Below are 24,665 nucleotides of genomic sequence, written 5' to 3'. Positions count from 1 at the left end.
TCCTGTTGATCCTGTAGCTGCTTGTCTCTACCAATGAAATAATTTATTGCTTATGATAGACAGAGGTGTGCATGTAATGTTGGGCCTTGGCTGGTACAAGCTTAGATTGTAAGCCCTCTGGAAATAAGAAAATGCCTGTTTTACCTGAATATAACTTGCCTTGAGCTACCACTGATAAAGGCAGGCCTAAATCCAGAATCTGCAGAGATATAGGAGGGCTGGTGAATATATTACTATATGTTATGTTTAAGAATTAACAAGTGGACTAGATAAAATGGTTTTGGGGGCCTGATTTGGCCTCTGGGATGTAAATAGCTCCCCACTAGTCTCGAACATTCATTCTCTTAGAAAAGCATTTGATTCTTGTCCATTACTTTTATTTTTAATGTCTGTCATATCACCCTTATCCTGTCCTGTAGTATTTAGGTCTTTCAGTGTCATCACACTTCACTTTGTTTGGGCTCTTAAAAATATTTTCTGCTGGCAGGTCACTTGGGCATGAGTGTACATAGAAGTTAATGTGCATACAATTAATTAATCTTTAGTGCGCACGTTTAAAATATGTGGAAAAATACAAAATATTTGGAAGATATGAAAAAGATCTGAATTATTTTTCTTTTTGGCCCTGCATATCTCTAATAGCTTCTGTAACTTTTGGTGGCTTTCCTCTGAACTGTATTCAACCTAAATGTGTATATAGTGGAACCTTGGTTTACTAGCATAATTCATAAAAGAAGCATGCTCGTAAACCAAAATACTCGTATATCAAAGTGAGTTTCCCCATAGGAACTAAAGGAAACTCGCTTGATTTGTTCCCACCCATCCCCATCCCCCGAGGCCAGCGATGCTGCTCTACCCCCCTAAGAACCGGCATTGCTCTCCGCCGCTCGTGAAGGCCCCCCCCCCCGCGTGATCCACCATCCCCCCGCTCGTTTCGCCCCCCCGCGAGATCCACCATCCCCTCGCTTGTGGCGCCCCCCCCCTCCCCCCTCCCCCCCGGTGATCCAGCATACCCCAGGCACCCACCCACCCGATTACATTCCTTACCCCCATTTGGCACCGGCACCAATGCACAAGACATGCCGGTGCCCGAAGATCTGCCTTCTTCTTCGCGCATGGGCAATTCCTTTCCTCGAGGGCTGGAATCTAATTGTGTTTTCAGGATTTCCCCAATGATTATGCTTTGAAAGCAGTGCATGCAAATAGACCTCATGCATATTCATTGGGGAAATCCTGAAAATCCGATTGGATTCTAGCCCTCGAGGACTGGAGTTGCCCATGTCTGGTCTAAACCAAGGGTTTTCAACTCTGTCCTTGGAATATATGCAGCTAGTCAGGTTTTCAGGATACGTTTCAGGTAATTTGCATGCAGTAAAGATGATACAAGCAAATTTATCACATATGTGTTCGTTGTGTATATCCTGAAAACATGACTTGCTGGACATGTCCTGAGGATTGGTTTGAGACCACTAGTCGAAATGAGCCCCCTACTGGTTGGTCCATATATTAAAATTGAAGAGGCAATGCTTATGTGCTTATAATGAATAGGGGATGAAAGACTTAGGTAAGGTCCAATTACAGGTCACGGACCTGGGGGGCCACCGCGGGTGCGGACTGCTGGACATGATGGACCCCTGGTCGGCAGAGGCAATGCTTATGTGCTTATGAGGTATGTGGAAGTTGAATTGGAAGGAGGAAACTATATCTAGAACTACAAAGACTTCAAACTAACATTAGCTTTGGCCTTTCCCTTTGCATGGTTTGTTCTCATATGCTACCAGTAAAGATGCTTCTGTGATTAGTACCATTCTATTACTGAAGATAATTTGCTGTGGTTTAACTGCATATGATTGGATCTCACTGGTTAGCTTTGCCTTTCCTGTGATGTACCTTATCCGTTTAACTTTGCAATGCATTTTAAACAATCTTTTTTCTTACTTAAAAAGTTGGTTTTGATGTTCATTAAATTTAATGAAATTGCGGGCTCAAGAAATATCAAATGCTTCTTTCTTTCTCTGTGCTACTGTGAATGCATTAGCACAGAGAAAGAAAGAAGCATTTGGCAAAATCTGTTAGTCATTTGGAAAAACAGTATGTTCTGTAAATAAGATAGTTGTTTTCTCTTCTTCAGTGCTTTGGTAATAGCTGCTGTGTTTGACCGAGCTGTGAACTGCAGAAAAGCTGCCTCGGTAAGTGAAGCTATTTGTTTTAAACATTTTATTATAATTTATGATGATTTCCAAAGCTAAATACATAACCGTACCAAATAAGATATTGACCAAACACAATAAACCAGATAAAAATTCTAAAAAATCTTCTCAAGAATTACATATTGCACAATGATCCAATAATTCCCACTTGTTTCCCCCTTAAGGAACCGTAAGGCCCCTGTCTTCAGGTATTTCCTCAGAGTTCCTAACTAGGCAGACCCTGTGCCATCATAAACTACATGCATATAACTGTTCTCCCAGTGATTTACAGAAACTTTTAGAGCTACTGAACCTAAATAATCAAAAAGACATTTTGTAGCTTTTGCAGTAGCAGCAGGAAAAATGACAAATTACCAAATAATTGCCATAAGAGACAATGGAACATCAATACACAAGATTTCTCTAATTCTTCACCACACATTCTTCCAGTGTACTTGCAAGTTAGAGCATTTATACACTACGAGGCTCATAATCAAAACTTTACACCGTCCCAAAACCAGCCTAAGTCAGCACTTGGACATCCTAATACCAGGGACATCCAAGTGCTGATAATCAAAACTATCTTTTTGGATGTGCAGCAGCAATTCCAAACTGCTGTGCATCTAGAGATCAAAGGGGTGTGTTGGGAGGTGTGTTATGAGTGGGAATCGAGCAGGCTTCAACCTGGACGTACCCCAGCCATAATCAAAGCTTTCCTAGAGGGAACTTAGATGCCAGAAGTTAGATCTGTTTGAGTTGCATCTAAGTTCCACAAAGGTGCCCAAACTGACAAGAAGACTACTGGAGGATTTAAGGCATGATACCCCCCTTACTCCCCAATGGCCCAGCAAAGCCAAAAGGTTGGACACTCCTGCTCTAATTCATATGCAAGCTGGTTGGCTGGTAGCACCAATGGTTATCTTAAGACAAGCAGGCAGCATATTTTCACATATGGGTGATGTCATCCATGGAGCCTGGTATGGACAGTGTTAAAAGTGAACCTTTACTTTAAGTTTTAAGAAACTTAAAGTGTCTTCCCGCCCAACATAGGCTCGTGGTTCCTCAGTTCTTCGTTTTCCAAAGAGAAAATAATTGCTTTTTTTCTGGACTTCGTCCAGTCGGCGTTGCCTTCAACCCGTATCATTTTTCTACCTGGCCTTTGGCTGTTGTTTTTTTCCTTACTTTAATCATTTTATTTTCATACTAGTCTTTAAGCCCATTACATTAACGGGTGCTAGAATAGATGTTTCTGTCTTGTCTCTCTCTCTCTGGCCGCTGTCTGTCTGTCTGTGTGTCTTTCTGTCTCTCTCTCTCCTTGGCTGCTGTCTTTCTGTCTCCCTCTGTCACTCTCTGTGTATGTCTGTCTTTCTGTCTCTCCTTGGCCGCTGTCTGTGTGCTTTCTGCCTTTCTGTCTCTCTCTCTCCTTGGCTGCTGTCTTTCTGTGTGTTTGTCTGTCTGTCTGTCTCTCTCTCTCTCCATGGCCGCTGTCTATGTGTTTGTCTGTCTCTTTCTGTCTCTCTCCTTGGCTGCTGTCTGTCTGTTTCTCTCTCTCCTTGGCCACTGTCTATGTGTCTGTCTGTCTTTCTGTCTCTTTCTCTCTCTCTCTCGTTGGCTGCTGTGTGTCTGCTGTCTGTTTCTTTCTCTCTCTCTCCTTGGCTGCTGTTTATGTGTCTCTCTGTCTTTCTGTCTCTTTCTCTCCTTGGCTGCTGTCTGTGTGCCTTTCTGTCTCTCTCTCTCTTTCCTTGGCTGCCGTCTGTCTCTCTGTCTCTTTCCCTCCCTCCCATTCCCCGCCTGCGATCCGCTCCCCTTTCTTTGGCCGCCCCTCAAGCCCACCCCATCCCCTCTGCGGCAGCGCCACCAACCTCCAATAAATCCTCATCCTCAACCCACCCAATGAACTGAAATGCAGGCAGAGAAGGCTGTGCAACCAGAGAGCGGCAGTGGTTGTGGCCTTCCCTCCCCTAGCTCCGTAGCTCAGTCACCGCCGCCTCCTTCTCTCCCTGATGTCAGCTCTCAACGTGCGCACGTGCCGAACGCGCATGCGCTACACTCTCCAACATTTCTCTGCCGACCATGGAGCTACGGACGCACGGAGCCACGAAGATTGAAGTGCACATGCGCACTAAGGGTATTATTATATAGGATTTAAAAAAATAATAATTTTTTGTTTTCTTCCTCACTTGGGCCTTTCAGAAACATAGAAACATGACGGCAGATAAAGGCCAAATGGCCCATCTAGTCTTCCCATCTGCAGTAACCATTATCTCTTTCTCTCTCTGAGAGATCCCATGTGCCTATCCCAGGCCCTCTTGAATTCAGACACAGTCTCTGTCTCTACCACCTCTTCTGAGAGACTGTTCCATGCATCTACCACCCTTTCTGTAAAAAAGTATTTCCTTAGATTACTCTTAACTTCATCCTATGCCCTCTCATTGCAGAGTTTCCTTTCAAAAGAAAGAGACTCAACTCATGCACATTTACAATATGCATGTATTTAAATATCTCTATCATATCCCCCCTCTCCCGTCTTTCCTCCAAAGTATACAGATTGAGATCTTTAAGTCTGTCCCCATACACCTTATGACAGAGACCATTTTAGTGGCCTTCCTGTGGACCAACTCCATCCTTTTTATATATTTTTGAAGGTGTGGCCTCCAGAATTGTACACAATATTTAAAGTCTTATACAGGGGCATCAATACCTCCTTTTTCCTACTGGCCATACCTCTCCCTATGCAACCTAGCATTCTTCTAGCTTTCACCGTCACCTTTTCAAACCTATTTGGCAACCTTAAGATCATCACATACAATCACACTTAAGTCCTGCTCTTCTATCGTGCATATTTGTTCTTCACCCCCTAAACTGTATTGTTCCCTCAGCTTTTTGCAGCCCAAATACATGACCCTTCATTTCTTAGCATTACATTTTAGCTGCCAAATTTCAGACCATTCTTCAAGCGTCACCAAGTCTTTCTTCATGTTATTCACACCATCTGATGTGTCTACTCTATTGTAGATTTTGGTATCATCCGAAAAGAGGCAAATCTTACCCAACAACCCTTCAGCAATATGATTTATAAAAATGTTAAAAAGAACAGGCACAAGAATGGAACCTTGAGGCACACCACTGGTAGCATCCCTTTCCATTGATCACTACCCTCTGTCGCCTACCATTCATCCAGTTCCTGACCCAGCCCGTCAGTTTGGGACCCATCCTGAGGGCATTCGGTTTATTTATTGCACATTTGTGTGGAACACTGTCAACGGCTTTGCTAAAATCTAAATGCAGCACATCTAGCGCATATCCTCTATCCAATTCTCTGGTCACCCAGTCAAAGAAATTGATCAGATTTGTCTGACAAGACCTACCTCTAGTGAATCCATGTTGCCTCCAGTTCTGGAATCTACAGGATTCCAGAAATTGACCATTCTCTGTTTTAAAAGTGTTTCCATTAATTTGCTTATCACAGAAGTCAAACTTACCAGCCTGTAATTCCCTACTTCTTCTTTACTTCCACTTTTGTGGAGAGGGATCACATCCACCCATCTCCGGTCCTCCGGTATCATTCCCGACTCTAGAGACTCATTGAAAAGGTCAGTCAGCAGAGCTACTAGAACTTCCCTAAGTTCCTTCAGCACCCTTGGATGTACACCCTCTGGCCCAATCGCTTTGTTTACCTTTATTTTAGCCAGCTCCTCACGAATACAAACCTATGAAAATCGATCAGGGTCTATTACTCCTCCATTCCTATTCACATTTGTCTTCTGCGGTCCCGCTACCGGTGCTTCAGCCGTGAACACAGAACAGAAATATTTGTTAAGCAATTTGGCCTTTATCAGCTTCTTCATATTTGTCCCCTTCACCTTGGAGTCTCACAATGCCACTTTTGCCCTTCTTCCTATCACTAATATATCTAAAAAATGTCTTATCTCCCCATTTTACCATGTCAGCTATTTTTTCTTCCTTTTGCATCTTTTATTTCCTGACTACACAACCAGCCTCTCTTTTTCTAGATATTTTTGTCTGTCTTTCTCTTTTTGTGATCTTTTGTAGTTTATGAAAGCTAGCCTCTTATTCCTGACCTTCTCAGCTACTACTTTTGAGAACCAAAGCGGCCTTCTTTTCCTCTTACTTTTACTTACTTGCCTCACAAAAAGGTTTGTTGCCCTTATAATTGCTCCTTTCGGTTTTGCCCACCGCATTTCCACTCCTTCCAGACATATGGGACTTTTCAGCCTTTGTGTTATTCTTCAGCGGGGATTTTCTCTGTTTTATCATTGAGTTTAATTTTGCCGCCACAATTTTTCCGTCCATGTTGAAACTGTTGAAGAGCTTTAAAAAGTGCTGTCGGTTCCAGCGGCCTATTTCAATCACTGACCCACATAGCTGGTGTGTGGGCCCTGAGCATCGTGTTGTCACATGCATGCGTTGTTCCACTTTACAAAAGCACTCACTAAAAGCTTGTTGCATCCAGCAAGAGAAGCTCTTTGGTTCAACCGTGGACTCTGGAAAACACTCTGAGCCTGTGGTAGCAGTACCAGCATCGGACAAGATTCCAGCAACGGGTAAGCCAGCTAAGAAGCCATCCTCTTCCCAGTAAGCATTGCAGGCTTTTACAGCATCGAGTCCCTCGATGCAGGCTAAATGTCGCTGCCGCCGCCACTATTTATCTCCATCTCTCCAGGTTGTCCTTCTTGAGGTCACCTACCCCTCGACACCCTGCCGCACCGATGGTACTTGCCGTACCGATGGCTGTTGAGCCAAGGGTACCGATGCAGATCTTCAAAGAGTTTTTCAGGAGGGAGATCGGTGACTTGTTTAAATTACATGCAACATCGGTGCTAACATTGACTCACTCGGTACCGGCCCAGCTTAAGAATAGCACCTCAAGGCCACAGGGTACCGATTCCAGATCTCCATCGAGGCGTTAGTCTAATTCTCATCGGTCTGCCAGTAGACAACAATGTTCTCCATCAGGGCATTGATCCTGAGCATCACAGCGACAATCCCCATCAAAACATCATCGCTCTTCATCAAAGCATCGATGTCCTCCTTCAATGCATCGATGCTCTTCATCAACTAGACACTCTGTATCAAGGCACCATCGTTCTATATCACATCAATCCCATGTTTCCAGGGATAAGAGAACTTCCGTTGCTCCTCTTCATCGGATCAGTACCGAACACATAGAGGAACATCGTCTCATCATTCTCCTCTACATTCTATAGAAACATAGAAATAGACGGCAGATAAGGGCCCACGGCCCATCTAGTCTGCCCACCTTAATGTCCCTCCCCTACCTTTGCCCTGTGAATAGATCCCATGTGCCGATCCCATTTGGCCTTAAAATCAGGCACGCTGCTGGCCTCAATCACCTGTAGTGGAAGACTATTCCAGCGATCAACCACTCTTTCAGTGAAAAAGAATTTCCTGGTGTCACCTCGTAGTTTCCCGCCCCTGATTTTCAACGGATGCCCTCTTGTTGTCGTGGGACCCTTGAAAAAGAAGATATCTTCCTCCGCCTCGATGCGGCCCGTAAGATACTTGAACGTCTCGATCATGTCCCCCCTCTCTCTGCGCTCCTCGAGCGAGTATAGCTGCAATTTGTCAAGCCGTTTTTCGTATGGTAGATCCTTGAGTCCCGAGACCATCCGGGTGGCCATTCTTTGCACCGACTCCAGTCTCAGCACATCCTTGCGATAATGCGGCCTCCAGAATTGCACACAGTATTCCAGGTGGGGCCTCACCATGGATCTATACAATGGCATAATGACTTCCGCCTTACGACTGACGAAACCCCTTCGTATGCAGCCCATGATTTGTCTTGCCTTGGACGAAGCCTGCTCCACTTGATTGGCAGACTTCATGTCCTCACTGACGATTACCCCCAAGTCTCGTTCTGCTACCGTTTTTGCTAGGATCTCGCCATTAAGGGTATAAGACTTGCATGGATTCTGGCTGCCCAGGTGCATAACTTTGCATTTTTTGGCATTGAAGTTGAGTTGCCATGTCCTAGACCATCGCTCCAGTAGGAGTAGGTCGTGCATCATGTTGTCGGGCACTGAATCTTCGTCTGTTGTGCATTTGCCCACTACATTACTCAGTTTGGCGTCATCGGCGAATAATGTTATTTTACCTCGAAGCCCTTCTGCCAAGTCTCTTATAAAGATGTTGAATAGGATTGGGCCCAAGACTGAGCCCTGTGGTACTCCACTAATCACCTCCGTCATTTCGGAGGGGGTGCCGTTCACCACCATCCTTTGGAGCCTACCTCCAAGCCAGCTCCCAACCCATTTCGTCAATGTGTTACCTAATCCTATAGAACTCATCTTGCTCAGTAACCTGCGGTGTGGTACGCTATTGAATGCTTTGCTAAAGTCCAGGTACACGATGTCCAGGGACTCCCCTATATCCAGCTTCCCCGTTACCCAGTCAAAGAAGCTGATCAGGTTGGATTGGCAGGATCTCCCCTTAGTAAATCCATGTTGTCGGGGATCTTGTCTTACAGAGTCACCTGGGGTTCCTGCAGTTGATTCTGATCTCTCACGTCATCATACTGACCCTGAGTGTGAGCCCACTTTGTCTGCCCTTGAGTCATATGGCATACCTTCACATCCGTCTCCAACTCCTCCAAGAAGATTATCTCCTCCTGAAGATCTTTCTTTTACTAAATACATTAGACAGTTGGGCAAGGCCCTTCCTGTCAAGTAAGAGGCTGACATTGAGCACAGGGCAGAGCTCCTTGATGCCTTAGATTATGATGAACCTCATAAGGAACTTCTAAAGTTACCTCTGCTTAATCTTCTTAAGGAGGCCCTCTTTCAAAACTGGGAGACTCCTCTTTCTGTTACTGCAGTCCCAAGAAAAATTGATTCACTCTATAGAATAATTTTCTACCTCAACAAAGACAGGACACTTTGCTTCAGCTTTGCATGCAAATTTATCTTCTACAAACCATTTCGGCCAGACAGATGATGTGGCCCTTGGGACACATGGCATTCATAGTCCATGTTACCCCCCTTTGCAAGGCTCCATCCCAGAGCAGCTCAGTTGACCCTAGCATCTCAATGGTTTTAGGCTCTCGATCCTTTCTCTCAAAAGATTACAATCACCTCTCCTCTTCATCATTCGCTTCACATCCCTCCGCATCAGAAAATGCTCACCACAGACGCGTCCATGCATACTTGGGGAGTGCATCTGGATGGTCTTCGCACAGAAGGTCGCTGGTCTGCTCAAGAGAAAATATTACATATCAACCTATTAGAGCTGAGAGCTATTCAAAATGCTCTAAGAACCTTTCAGAGCAGTCTTTCCAATCAAGTCCTCCTAATTCACACGGACAATCAAGTAGTGATGTATTACATCAACAAACAAGGAGGAACAGGCTCTCTCCCTCTTTATCAAGAAGTCCAGCACATTTGGAACTGGGCGATTGCTCGAAACATATTTCTCAAAGCCATATATGTGCAAGGGTCACAGAACATTCTAGCCGACAAACTCAGCAGATTTCTTTGACTGCACGAGTGGACCCTCAAATCCAAAATATTACACAACATTTTTTTAGTATGGGAGCGTTCCTCAGATAGATCTATTTGCCTCTCCCCACAAACACAAATAGCCTCAATACTGTTCAGGCAGTATTCTCTCCAACGTCTGGAAGCAGATGCTTTTCTTCTGGATTGGACCGACAAGTTCAAATACACATGGGTGAAGCCACTGCTTGCCCTGGAATCGGTAGCATGGAATGTTGCTACTCCTTGGATTTTGGCCAGGTACTAGGGACCTGGATTGGCTACCATGAGAACGGGCTACTGGGCTTGATGGACATTGGTCTGACCCAGTAAGGCTATTTTTATGTTCACATTTCCAGCAATCCCTCTCATTCTCAAGATTCTAGTCAAACTCAAACGAGAGTCAGCAACCATGATCCAGATAGCTCCTCGATGGCCCAGACACCAGTGGTACTCCCTTCTACCTTAGCTGAGAGCCAGGAATCCAATTCCATTGCAAATGTTTCCATCTCTGCACACTCAGAGTCAAGGGTCTCTTTTACATCACAATCTGAAATTGCTAAACCTCACAGCTTGGTACCTCTCGGCTTAATCTGACACAGTACAAGCCATTATAGCTGCTTCTAGAAAGCCCTCTACTCAGCATTGTTATCAACAGAAGTGGTCACATTTCAATACTTGGTGTACTCTCCACCATCAAGATGCTCCATCTTCATCTCTATCATCAGTATTGGATTATCTTCTCCATCTTTCTAATTCTGGCCTAAAAACTACTTCGGTCAGAGTTCCTCAGTGCTTTCCATGTTCCTGTCAACAATAATTTTCTGGCCCTCATCCTCTTGTTTCCAGGTTTATGAAGGGATTTTTCAATTCCAAACCTTCGCTCAACCTGCCTACAGTTGTCTGGGATCTTAATATAGTCCAAGCCAGTTTGATGAAACCACCATTTGAACCAATGGCTTCTACTAAATTAAGTTTCTCACTTGGAAAGTGGTCTTCTTGATCTCTCTTACTTCTGCCTATCGAGAGAGTGAACTTCAAGCAATGGTGTTGGACCCGCCATTCATAGTATTCCATCATGATAAGGTTGTTCTCTGTACTCATCCTAAATTCCTCCTGGAAATGGTCACGGAATTTCATCTCAGTCAATCCATTGTCTTACCAGTTTTCTTCCCAAAGCCTCATGCTCATCTTGGAGAAACAGCTCTTCACACGTTGGACTGTAAACGTGCCTTGGCTTACTACATACAACGAACTAAGCCACATAGGACTTCACCTCAACTTTTCCTCTCCTTTGATCCTAACAGATTGGGCAAACCTGTAACCAGAAGAACTATTTCCACATGGCTAACTAAACTAAACTAAACCTTAGGTTTGTATACCGCATCATCTCCACATTCGCAAAGCTCGACACGGTTAACAAGGGTTAGGGTAGAAAGGAACTCCAGTGAAGGGAAAAGACAAAATGAAGAGAAAATTTAGGACAGAGTAACCAGAGAGAGGAAGAGTTACATTTTTGAAAATAACCAGGTTTTCAGATGTTTACAGAAGAGTTGGAGGGAGCTCAGATTCCTAAGAGGGGAGGTAAGGTTATGGCTAGCAGCCTGTATTTCTTTCTGCTATGCTCAGGCTGGGCTGCAGCTCGAGAGTCGTGTAACAGCACACAAAGTTCAAGCTATGGCAGCATCAGTAGCTTTCTTACATTACATTCCTGTTGATGAAGTTTGTAAAGCAGCTACTTGGTCCTCAATTCACACATTCACATCTCACTACTGTCTAGAATACTATTTGAGACAAGATGGTTGTTTCGGCCCAGCAGTATTACAAAATTTATTTTCTTCTTAATGGCCAACTCTCTCTCCATCCATTTTCAGTCCCACATGTGAGAATAATGCTGCCTGCTTGTCCTAGGATATGCACAGTTACTTACCGTAACAGGTGTTATCTGGGAACAGCAGGCAGATATTGTCACATCCTTCCCACCTCCCCTGGTTGGCTTCTTAGCTTGCTTAACGGATCTGAAGAACTGTGAGCCTATGTTGGTGGAGAAGGCACTTGCGCATGCACGGTGCGGGCAGTCATGAAGTTTCTTAAAACTTAATGTGAAGGTTCACTTTTAACACTGTGGAAGACATCACCCACATGTGAGAATATCTGCCTGCTACCCCAGATAACACCTGTTACAGTAAGTAACTGTGCCACCTTGTTGATTTTTATGTATGGTTGTTTTACTGCATAGATGGTACATTCTATAAGGTGATTTTAGGTCTGCAATTCAAATGTTCTTATCTCTCTACTTTTCTTCAAGCTAAAATCTTACAGTGCACACATACATGCTCATGTCATGGAAGATATATACAGTATATATATATTTTTGCAGAGCTCCTACCAGAGTAGCAAACAGAGCTTCAATCTTATAGTTTTAGGGCACTAACTTTCAGCACTGGTGTGAAGGCATCGGTTAGCAATCAAAGACCATTCTTTTAGGTGTGCCTGTGTTAATAAAAGTTGTATTCTTAAATTGTCATGCGACCTGCAGGTTTAAAAGCATTAGAATATAACCATCAATGACAAATAACCCTTAAGGCTTTATTCTGCAAACAATGCTGACTTTATGTTGAAAAATAAAGCTATGGGTCATGTATACTGCAGCATGTTTGTTTAGAATTCCTCTTCCAGTGTTTAGTGAAAAGCAGAGCTGTCTGACTGGGCTGTTTGTTCTCATTTTCCTTTAGGCTGCCTTCCAGGAGAATGTTGGAAGACAGGTAATATAACTTTTTTTTTTTCCTTTCCAGTTTCATTCATGAACCTAAATCGATATCTTAAGTGGAACTTTTAAACCAAAAAGAGAAATTTTGACTTGCTAGAGCAACTAACCTTATGAATGAACACTGAGCAGTTACAATCCTAAATGTGTTTTGTCTATATTTTATTTACTGTCATATTTTGTGAATGATGTGTTAGCTGAACACGCTGCCTTTTACGAAAGTGCTAATATTAAGAACATAAGAATTGCTGCTGCTGGATCAGACTAGTGGTCCTCATGCCCAGCAGTCCGCTCCCAGGCGGCCCTTAGGTCAAAGACCAGTGCCCTGAGTCTAGCCTTACCTGCGTACGTTCTGGTTCAGCAGGAACTTGTCCAACTTTGTCTTGAATCCCTGGCGGGTGTTTTCCCCTATAACCGCCTCTGGAAGAGCGTTCCAGTTTTCCACCACTTTACATTACATTACATTACATTAGGGACTTCTATTCCGCCTATACCTTGCAGTTCAAGGAGGATTACAAAAGAGCTAACTGGACATTTCCAGTGAAGTTACAACAGTTTTGGGGTTTGTTTGTTTTTGGTTACAAGGGAGGAGAGGTACCTAGATTAATTCCGGAAGAACTTGCAAATTGGATATTAAATTGACTGTACGTTACTGTGTGATATAACAAATAGATTACAGTTAGAGTACAAATAAGATTATGTTACATTTTAGGAATCTGAATACTTGGTTGGTGTTTTGGGGGGAAGAGATTATTTAAGTGGAGGTTTTGGGGGATAATTTATCTAGGAGGAGGGGGAAGGGTTGGGTTAAGATATCTGGATACATTTTTTGAAAAGTAGGGTTTTGATTTCTTTTCGAAAAGTTTTGAAGTCGCCCGTTGCCGTCAACAGGTTGGAGATGGAGTGGTTAAGTTTTGCTGCTTGCGTCGCCAGAAGGTTATCAAACATCTTTTTGCGCTGAGTGCCCTTGAGTGGAGGAAAGACAAAAGGGTTCGGAGTTCTTCTTTGTCTTGAGGTGAGGATCTGGTTTAGGCGGTTGTTTAGAAAGGGGGGGGGGCGGAGCCGTTTAATGCTTTGAATAATAGACAGTAGAATTTGAATTGAATTCGTGCTTGCATAGGTAGCCAGTGAGAGTCTAGGAAGGCAGTTGTAATATGATCATATTTTCTCAGGAAGTAGATCAGTCTGAGGGCAGTGTTTTGTATAGTCTGAAGTTGTTTTATCATGTTGGCAGGACAAGGTAGATAGAGGGAGTTGCAATAGTCCTGTAGACCTAAGACTAGGGATTGGACAATTAGCCTGAATTGTGCTGGATCAAAGAATTTTCTTATTTTATGTAGATTTCTCATAATTAAAAAAGCTTTCTGGGATGTTTTATTGATTTGGGACTGCATTGTGCAGCATCTGTCTATCGTTACTCCTAGGAGTTTGAGTTCGGGCTGTATTGGGTATTTGGTGTTTTTAATTTTCAGTTCTGTAATGGTGGAAGTTATGGCCTTTTTGAGCAGAAGTAATTTTGTTTTATCTGAGTTTAGTTTCAGTTTGTGGTCTACCATCCATTTTTCCACTGCATCTAGGGTTATTTCTAGTTTTGCTGTAGTGGTGGGCTCTGATGGGTCGAAGGGGAGGAGTATGGTGATGTCGTCTGCGTAGCTGAAGGATGTAACATTTAAGTTATCTAAAGTGGCTCCAAGGGAGGAAATAAAGAGGTTGAAGAGCGTAGGTGATAGAGGTGATCCTTGTGGAACTCCGCATGGGTTGGACCATGGTTCTGATTTGATATTATTGGACTTTACCCTGTAGGTTCTTGATTTGAGGAATCCTTGGAACCAACTGTAGACCTTGCCTGAGATCCCAATGGCGTCAAGTATCTATAGCAGTATGGAGTGGTCAACCAGGTCAAATGCTGTGGAGAGGTCAAGTTGGATTAGCATCATCTTTTTGCCTTTGCTAATTTGCTGTCGAGCTGTGTCTAGTAGTGTTACAAGTAGTGTTTCTGTGCTCTGGGTGAAGAAGAACTTCCTTACATTTGTACGGAATCTATCCCCTTTTAACTTTAGAAAGTGCCCTCTCGTTCTCTCTACCCCTCTCAGTCTCGTCTTTTCAAGGGAGAAGAGGCCCAGTTTCTCTAATCTCTCGCTGTACGGAAACTCCTCCAGCCCCTTAACCATTTTAGTTGCTCTTCTCTGGACCTTTCGAGTAGTTTTGTGTCCTTCATGTATGGCGACCAGTGCTGGATGCAGTATTCCAGGTGGGGATGTACCATGGCCCAGTATAGCGGCATGATAACCTTCTCAGATCTGTTTGTGATCCCCTTCCTAATCATTCGTAGCATTCTGTTCGCCCTTGACAGCTTCATCGACTTGTCGACCATTACTCCCAAGTCTCTTTCCTGGGGAGTCTTTCCGAGTACTGCACTGGACATCCTGTATTCGTGTATAAGATTTTTGTTACTGACATGCATCACCTTACACTTATCCATGTTCAACCTCATTTGCCATGTCGCAGCCCATTTCTCAAGTGTGTTTGTCACGTTGCAGGTCTTTGCAATCCTTTTGTGATTTCACTACTCTGAATAACTTCGTATCATCCGCAAATTTAATCACCTCGCTCGTCGTACCAATTTTAAGGTCGTTTATAAATATGTTGAAGAACACGGGCCCATGCACCGAACCCTGCGGCACTCCACTCATGACGCTTTTCCAGTCCATTTATCCCCACTCTCTGTTTCTTATCTGCCGACCAGTTTTTAATCCACGTGAGTATTTCACCCTCGATTCCCTGGCTCACAATTTTTTGAAGTAGTCGTTCATGTGGGACCTTGTCGAACGCCTTCTGAAAATCCAGATATACAATGTCAACCAGGTCACCCTTGTTTATCTGCCTGTTTACTCACTCGAAGAAGTGCAAGTTCATCAAGCAAGATCTTCCTTTGCTGAAGCCGTACTGGCTGGTCCTCATCAGATTGTGTCCGTCAAGATGATCAATGATGCGGTCCTTTTATCAGCGCCTCTACCATCTTTCCGGTATTGAGGTCAGACTCACTGGTCTGTAGTTTCCCGGATCTCCCCTCAAACCTTTTTTGAATTTCGGTGTAACATTCGCCACTTTCCAGTCTTCCGGAATCCTTCCTGATTTAATCGACAGATTGGCTATTAGTTGAAGCAGTTCAGTTATAACTCCTTTCAGTTCCTTGATTACCCTTGGATGGATGCCATCCAGTCACGGGGATTTATCATTTTTAAGCCTATTAATCTGCCTGCATACCTCTTCTAGACTGACCGTCAACTCTGTCAGTTTCCTGTCTTCGTTTCCTGCGTATAGCCTGTTGTGTGTATCCTGCTCAGTAAATACAGATGCAAAAAATGTGTTCAGTTTGTTGGCGATGGCCTTGTCCTCCTTTAGCACTCCCTTTATTCCCTAGTCATCCAACAGCGCACCGCTTCCTTCGCAGATCATTTCCCCTTAATATATCGAAAGAACGGCTTGTCGTTTTTCGCCTCCTTGGCTATTTTTTCCTCATAGTCTCTCTTGGCCCCTCTTACTGCCTTATGACACCTGCTTTGATGCTGTATGTGCTTTTTCCAGTTGTTGTCCTTTTTTTACCTTTTCCATTCCTTAAACGAAGTCTTGTCTCTGATCGCTTCCTTCATCACTACAATGAGCCACGCCGGTTTCTTGTTCTTTTTCCTATTGGATCCCTTGTTGATACGCGGTATATATAGATTTTGCGCCTTAGTGATTGCTCCTTAAAGAGTAACCATGCTTGCTCTAGTGTTTGTACAGTGCTTATCCTTTTCTTAATCTTCTTCCCCACCATGAGTCTCATCCCTTTGTAATTCCCTTTTCAGAAGTTCAGTGCCGTGACCGTCGTTCTGGATCGATGTTTTGCCCCTGTGTCCAGGATGAAGTGGATCATATTGTGATCACTACTTCCCAGCGTCCCTTCTACTTCTGCACCTAGTGCTGGTCCTCGTAGTCCATTTAGAATTAAGTCCAGAATTGCATTTCCTCTCATATTTTCCTTGACAAGTTGTTCCAGGAAGTAATCACCTAAAGCATCCAGGAACTTGGTCTCCCTACTGCAGCCGGAGGTGCCTAGGTTCCAGTATATCCCTGGATAATTAAAGTCACCCATGATAACTGCGTTGCCTCCCTTGCAGTTGCGTTTAATTTCCTCAGTCATTTCTCCATCAGTCTCTTCGGACTGCCCTGGGGGTCGGTAGTAGATGCCGATCTTTGTTTCCTTTCCATTTGTTCCTGGAATTTTGGCCCATAGATAATCTACCTTTATTTTTCGTCTCTGGCGTGTTCTCTCCAGTAGACTCAATTCCCTCTTTGATGTATAGGGACCTACTCTGTCTCTACAGTATAGCTTGTATCCCAATAGCACAGTGTCCCAGATGTTTTCCTCATTCCACCATGTTTCCGTGATGCCGATGATGTCAAGGTTATCTTTTTGTGCCATAGCTTCTAATTCCCCCATCTTATTCCTTAGGCTTCTTTCGTTCGTGTACATACACTTGAGTTTGCTGCCTGTTACTTTCTTGCATTTCCTTTCCTCTTGTATCCCTTTCGATCCGTCAGGATTTCTGTCTTGCCTATGATCCGGTCAGTCTTCCCCGCAATCTTCCTGCCTGGTATCCAGTGAATCTTCCCCGCAATCTTCCTGCATGGTATCCTCTGGGTATACTATTTCCTGAATTGTTGACTCTTAGTTGACTGTTGGTTTCCCCTTCTTCCTAGTTTAAAAACTTCTCAATTTCTCGCTTGATGTTGCTTGCAAGTAGCTTCATTCTGTCTCCGCTGAGGTGGAGTCCATCCTTCCTGTATAGCTTGCTCTTCCCCCAGAACATTGTCCAGTTGTGCACAAAGTGGAATCCTTCTTCCTCACACCAGCACCTCATCCATGCATTGATTGCCTGCAGATCTGTCTGCCTCTTCTTGTCAGCCCTGGGTACTGGCAGGATCTCTGAGAACGCTACCCTGGTCTTCAGCTTCCTTCCTAGCTTCCGGAACTGGTCCTTCAGTGCTTCCCTGCTGTAGTTCCTGTTGCTCACGTTGTAGACTCAGATCTTCTTCAAAATATCTTGTGTTGGATACAGGTCTGTTATATTTTGGACATATGACACTTGTAGAGAGTTGTTAGTTTTGTAACAAATAAATTAAATGAACTGTCAACCTTTGTGTAGAATTTGTCCTGTTATATAGATGATGCTAAAATATATAGGAATGCGTACTCATCTACGTATTCATCTTTTTCTGTCAACAAGAATTGTGTCACATACACAAATTCTTGTCACTCAGAGCTAATGTAAAGTCTGGAGCATGTATGTACCTTTCCGTGGACAGCAGTGTTCAGTCCTTCAGTCTTGTTTCTTTTCTTCTGTTGATCAGATGCAAAAGCAAAGCTCTCCTATAGTATAGAGGGAGGGGAGGGGGTTTCACTCATTCCCTAACCTTATTTCTCTGAGGAAAAGCAGACATAATATTCTCATATGTGGGTGACATCATCCACAGAACCTGGTACGGATATTATCAAATGCACTGTCATTCTAAATCTTTAGGCAGTGTCCATATCACACACATGCTGGTGCCTTCCCGCCTAATGTTGTCTTTGTTTTCCGCAGAGCTGAGAAGCTGTGTCTTCAGTTTTCTGCTCAGCGCATCAAAGTTTTACCACTTTTTGTGTTTTTCTATATTTAATTTTCATTGTTTTCCTAAAAAAAAAAAAAAATTATTTATTTTTAAATCCTGTTCCAGTATTATACCCAACTTTGTTTTATTTTTATCAACTTTCTTTTTTTTTTTGGCCTTTGAGCCACTCTGAACCCTTCTTTCCTCCAGGGAGCATCAACTGTTTTTGGCATCCTAGTTACTCAAGCTCCCCAGGCCATTGAGCCCTTTGCCTTGGTGTCAGCTTTTTTCTCCTCCATGTCAAAGTGGTTACTGAGACTTTAAGAAATGTTCTCGATATAATCATACAATTTTATCTTTCATCCACATAATTGGTGTGTCCATTGTCTGGGTCCTGAACATAAGGACATTCACTGGTTACTTCAGGATTAGGGTATAAACAATTTAGGAGGTGGAGAACTTATAGGTCATGGACCTGGGGGGCCGCCGCGGGAGCGGACTGCTGGGCACGATGGACCCCTGGTCTAACCCAGCAGAGGCAATGCTTATGTTCTTATGTTACCTCTGCTCCCGCATGCGAAAGAGGTCACTGAAAACCTTAAAACTTCAGATTGAAAAACTTTTCAGTCCTACATCGGCATTGCCATTGATCATTACAGGAACATAGTATCGACAGTGGCACCGAGTCCATCAACACTGCATCCAGGGCATCAGGCTCCTTACAGAGATAAGACTTTACATTTTCTTCATCTATGCCTCAAGCATCAATAGGCACAGCATGTAAGAAAGCTAAGAAGCACAAGCATTCTTTCCCTTCTAGGCATGGCACTGCATCCTCCCAAGTGTTGACGCACCAAAGACCACTATTTCCATCCAGATGATGTCTTCTCATAGGTGTGCCTCAACATCAAGGTCTCCTATGCTCTGACATCTGGTACAGCAGACTTCTTCCAAGCAGATGTCTTTTCTGGAACCAGTGCCATCTGGCCAAGAGGAGATATGGGTTTTTCACAGACAAGAGCTTTTTGGGCTACTACAGATGCAGTCTTCACAAACATGAAAGACTTCCATATCTTCCTCAGCCCAGCCCGAGGGTACACTGAAGTGTTGATCCAGGATGAGGTCACACATCTCTGCTTATGACTGAGCATCAGGTCGACAGAAATCTACTCAATTTGTGTATCATCATCGACAGAGGCATTATCTCCTGAGTCAGACCATTGACCTTTAACTTGATGCACAGTCGACGCTCATCTTGATGCTTATTCCCTAATTCACCTACTAGTGAATACTTGAAGGTCTTTGACTCAGATATTTCCAACCATTTAGACAAGGATTTGCCAGAATACTCAACAGAAGAATTATATGGTATACCTTTTGATTGTTTTCTTCCACCTTAGACAGATTGGTCAGGGTTTGCCCATTAAAATGGAAACCAAAAAATGGTCTTAGAGACATTTGGATTATTGAGATAAGGCAGCAAATTTCTTCATCTCAATGGCCACGAATTTGGTCTTGGAGAATGAGATGTACAATGTCAGCATCTATGGGGCAAACTTGGTTCTTTTTGTCGCATAGAGCTTTTTGGACCCCAGTTTGTTTGCAAAAGTTAGATAGATCTAAGTCTAATAAATGCTGGCATTGTAATCTGGAAGTAGGGACATTGGATCATTTACTTTTTTACTGTCCCTTTATTAAATTATTTTGGAATTCAATTTGGACGCAGGTTAACCGTTTACTTGAAAATCATGTTGCTTTGTCTTATGATACTATTCTGTTTGGCATGGCTATGAGGAAAAAAAGTCAAATTTCATCTTATAATAACAAACTTCTATTAATAATGACAGGGATGGCAATTCAGCACATTACAGCTAATTGGAAAAATTATACAAATCTTAATTATTCTTTTTGATGGAATTCACTTTGTCACATTTTTAAAATGGAAAAAGCAATTGCTGTACAGAAAGATAATTATAACAACTTTATAAAGATCTGGGGGGCCATTAGAGAAATATTGTAATGAATGAACATCGTTTTCCTTTCTGATGGATACATGTATTTTATTGGGGGAAGGGGGGAAATTGGATGATTAATATTTTTATTTAATGATTGGATTTCTGTTGAAGAATTGTTGGGTGGTGGGGGGGAAAGGGTTATAGTTTCTACTTTAATGGATTATATGTATAAGAATGTCAAGTGCTGTATATTTTATTAGTAATGTAATGTTTTAATATTAATCACTTGTTTGTCAGTTTTAAAATGAATAAAGAATTAAAATAAATAAATAAATAAATAAAAATAAAATGGAAACAGAGGAGGAACCTCACTCTGAACTTTTTGACCTCCTTGATTATGAAGCATCACCAGACAAATGCATTAAAGTACCTTTGCATAGGGACATGAAGAATACTTTATTCAAGAACTGGAAGAAATCCCTGTCAGTCCAAGTAACTTCTAAAAAGATAGACACAATGTAGAGAATAAAGAAGTGTCCAGAATTTGATCACACTCAACTCCAACACCATTTATTAGCTATGGAATTTGCTTAAGCATCCATACAGCTCATGATCTTACACTAGGCAGAGAGGCCAGGAAATTTGACTGGGAGAAGACACAGATTCACATGACTGAAGTCTGCTGCTAGCAGGATCAGCTCCTTGGAGACATCTAGCTAGCCAGCCTGCTGGTATTTTTTTATAGCTTAAGGGCCGTCCCCTGATTCAGTCAGTAGCTTTTTTTTTTTTTTTCAGTTCAACAAATTTTACTATTTTAATAGTAAGATACAGAAAACCAAGTGCACAACAGAAGGCATAGAGACAAGTAAAACTATCACATCAGATAGTATATTACATACATAGTACAAAAGTGATATGAGCTTCATACACAGTATGTGAAAAGTATAATAATAAATAATACTCAACAAGATTGTTCAAGAGATGCAATCTACATAGTGCTATTAATACCAAAGAATAGTTTCAATATGGCTCCCAAGTATTATAATAGGAGTTGAAAGTATTAGATTTTTCTGCATTAGCCTTTTCATATTTATCTGTCAGACAAAGTGTATTCCACCATGTGTTGTAGTCTGTTTCAGAAAGATTTTTTCCAATTATGTAATACATTTTGTAAGGCAAGTGTAACCATAATACAAAATAGTTTAGAACCACAAAATCATAAAGGCAGAGACTCATCTAGACAACCAAAAATGATTTGTTAATGAGTAATATTTATTGGGGGAGAGAGCACATCTGTTATAGAGTGACGTTCTTGTTCCCAATAAGTTTGAAGAAGAAGACACTGTAAGAGCATATGTTCCAGAAAACCTTGCTGCAATTTACATGACCAGCATAAAGAAGCAGTGGCGACATTGATTTTGTTGGAGAGAATTGGTGTCCAAGTTGCTCTGTGAAGTAGGAAATACATGGACTAAAGCTGTGAAGCAGATTTAATGGATTTAAAGAGATGTGTCCATATGTGAGACCATGTTATGGAGTCTGTGGGAACAGTAAGAGCATCAAACCAATTTGAAGTGTTAGTAGACGTTTCAGTATATATCTTTGCTTGAAGGAGTTTGTACCATGAAGACGCAATACCTTCAGCTGTAGAAAATTTATCTGTATATGTAATGTAATGTAATTTATTTCTTATATACCGCTAAATCCGTTAAGTTCGAAGCGGTTTACAGAGAAATATGCATTAAAGGATACAAAAAAATAAATAAGGTAAATAAAGAATAGGTACTTGAAATTCCCTTACTGTCCCGAAGGCTCACAATTTAACTAAAGTACCTAGAAGACAGTTACTGAGCAGTAGGAGTAAAAATAAAGACAGAGATAATAAACAAGATATGAAACATCCTAACAAGAGTACACTGATCTCTCTAAGGCAGGGGTGTCAAAGTCCCTCCTCGAGGGCCGGAATCCAGTCGGGTTTTCTGGATTTCCCCAATGAATATGCATTGAAAGCAGTGCATGCACATAGATCTCATGCAGATTCATTGGGGAAATCCTGAAAACCTGACTGGATTCCGGCCCTCGAGGATCGACTTCGACACCTGTGCTCTAAGGTCATATTTCTATTTAAAGCAAAGTGTACAACTCAATAATAATTAAATGAGCAAACTAAATAAAAATTTAATTTTTTGAATTAAAACTAAATATGGAAAAATGTAAAAGAAAATATATGGACATAATAAATGTGTAAAGAATGAATAACAAGGGAATATGAGTGGAAGACAAAACCGTTGAGCAATGGAATTCTGAAGAAAATTTTAAATAAAGATATAAAACAAATAAATAAAAAAACAGTAAAATAAAGATATGGTAAACATGATGATATAAGAGTCAAAAGGGACTCAGAATCACTTCAGTCAGACCAACAGAATTACTGTCCCAAGCACTTCAGCCGTTATATCCGGTCAGCCGCTGTTTTCATCCAATATACACCAACCACAGGATACCTCCTCCGATGAAAAAGAAAACATCTTTCAGTTTCCAGGTCGATGACCAGTGCGCTGGACAGTTCAGCTTTCACACAGATCTCGCCAACCTCAATTCTCCGCTCCTAGGTCCGGCAGCGCTCCTCTCTATCAGCCCTCGCAATTGCCGATACCGCCTCTCACTACACCACTCCTAAGGTTGGCGAGGAATCGGACGTGATGAAATTTCAAAAAAACATAATGGCTCATAGGACCTCCCATCCTGACGGTGTCACTCTGTCAGTAGAAAAAACGTGAAGCTGCATCCTCGCCGACTTCAGTGTTTAAGCAGATCGCTTCAGATATGGCACCTCCAGATCTTAAATAGCCAACCGCTTCACGAAGTCTCAGCCACCCCTGCTGACCTCAGCGCTGCTACCCTCGTGTCTCTCCAACATCAGTATCACTTGCAATAGCTCAGTGGCCAGGTTCAACTCAAACCTGCCTGAAGTGCAAGGAATAACAGGTAGGATGTAGGCATTTCAAATTGCCAGACCAGAAACCAACGGTCAAATTGGTAGCTATCAGACTAGAATTTCACGAGTGGAGGCTCAAGCAATATAAATCAAAAATAAGATTAAATAAAGATTAATAAAGATAATTAAACAAAGTGAGCTACTAAATAAAACAAACAAGGCAACAGAGAAAACCAAAAAATAAAAAGGGAGAAGGAGACCATGCAATTGATGACTTAGCCGGCCGCCATCTTGTTAGAATTTTATAATAGTACTAGTCTTTAAGCCTGTTACATTAATGGGTGCTAGAACATATGTGTGTGTGTGTCTGTCTTTCTTTCTTTCTCCTTAGCCGCTTTCTTTCTTTCTGCCTTTCTTTTTCCTTGGCTGTCCATCACCACCCCTTGCCTGCTCCCCCTGTCCATTTTCCCTTCCTTTTACCTCCCCTGTGTCCACCACCACCCCTTAACTGCTCTCCTTATGCAGCAGCAGCCCTTCTCCCTTTGTTTTACCTCCCCCCTGTCCAGCAGCACCTCTTTCCTTCTCCCCCTGTCCAACATTAGTCCTCCGTTCCTTTTTCTTCACCCCCCTGTCCATCAGCATCTCTTTCCTTCTCCTCCTGTCCAGCAGTAGGCATCCCTTCCTTTTTTATCCCCCCTCCTTCTTCTTATCCCTATGATACTCTTACCTTGCTCTGCCCCTGATCAGAGGTTCCTGACAGCCGCCCAGTTGTACCCATTGGAAAAGTTCCCACTGCCGCATCCCGCACCCCTCCTGATGCGGCTCCCGCTGTCCTTTCTTCTGTCTCTGTCCCTGGCCCCCTTTGCCTGTCTGTCTTTCTGTGTATCTCCCTGCCCCTGTGTCTTTCTTCTTTTCTTTCTGTCTCCCTTCCTCCCTCTGTCTGTCTGTCCAAAGCAGCATTCCATCCCCCTCCATTTCCCTCCCCCCACACCAGTTCCCTGTGCACCTGCCCCTGTGTCTTTCTTATTTTCTTTGTGTTTCCCTTCCTCTCTCTGTCTGTCTGTGCAAAGCAGCATTCCCTCCCCCTCCATTTCCCTCCCCCCCACCAGTTCCCTGTGCAGCAGCATTAGCGTTTCCTCTACCCCCCCCCCCTTTCCCTTCCCGCGGTCCGGACTACAAAGGTGGTGATTCCAGCAGCGCTTGCATCAGTCTCCACACGCTGCTTCGGGTCTTTCTACTGCCCTGATTTACTCTGGCACGTCCCTGATGACATCATCAGAGACGCGGCAGAGCAAATCAGGGCAGTAGAAGGGCCCGAAGCAGCGTGTGGAGACTGATGCACACGCTGCTGGAATCGCCATTCAGGTCCGCGGGAAGAGAAGGGGGTAGGCGGCAAAGGAGGAACGGAGATCGTCATCTGGCTGCGGTCCGGCTTGTGGAGGCGATCGGCTGGTGACGTATTAGCGCGCATGCGCACTCCTTCGGCCACAGACCTACACGCACGGAACACGCAAATAGGAGTGCGCATGCGTGGCTAGCTCTTTATTATATTAGATATCAGGAGTCGAGGATAAAGCAACCTCATTTGAATATACCTTCCTTAAACAATACGTGAGCTGTAACCAGCAGAACTGTTGACTAATAGGCATATGATATAGTGATGCCATT

General features: G+C 43.0%; 1 protein-coding gene across 2 annotated transcripts in view; it reads left to right on the top strand.

Annotated features, from left to right (window-relative positions):
• TBCD (tubulin folding cofactor D) overlaps positions 1 to 24,665 on the top strand; it is a 487,835-nt gene that overhangs the window by 254,148 nt on the left and 209,022 nt on the right. For both annotated transcript variants that reach the window (XM_033961208.1, XM_033961209.1), the window contains 2 exons: positions 2,132 to 2,189; positions 12,436 to 12,465. In XM_033961208.1, the coding sequence (XP_033817099.1) occupies positions 2,132 to 2,189; positions 12,436 to 12,465 (88 nt within the window). The remainder of the gene's footprint in view (positions 1 to 2,131; positions 2,190 to 12,435; positions 12,466 to 24,665) is intronic.

The sequence above is a fragment of the Geotrypetes seraphini genome, chromosome 10, assembly GCF_902459505.1.
Source record: "Geotrypetes seraphini chromosome 10, aGeoSer1.1, whole genome shotgun sequence".
NCBI classification, from domain to species: domain Eukaryota; kingdom Metazoa; phylum Chordata; class Amphibia; order Gymnophiona; family Dermophiidae; genus Geotrypetes; species Geotrypetes seraphini.
This window is presented reverse-complemented; position numbering and strand designations above follow the sequence as displayed.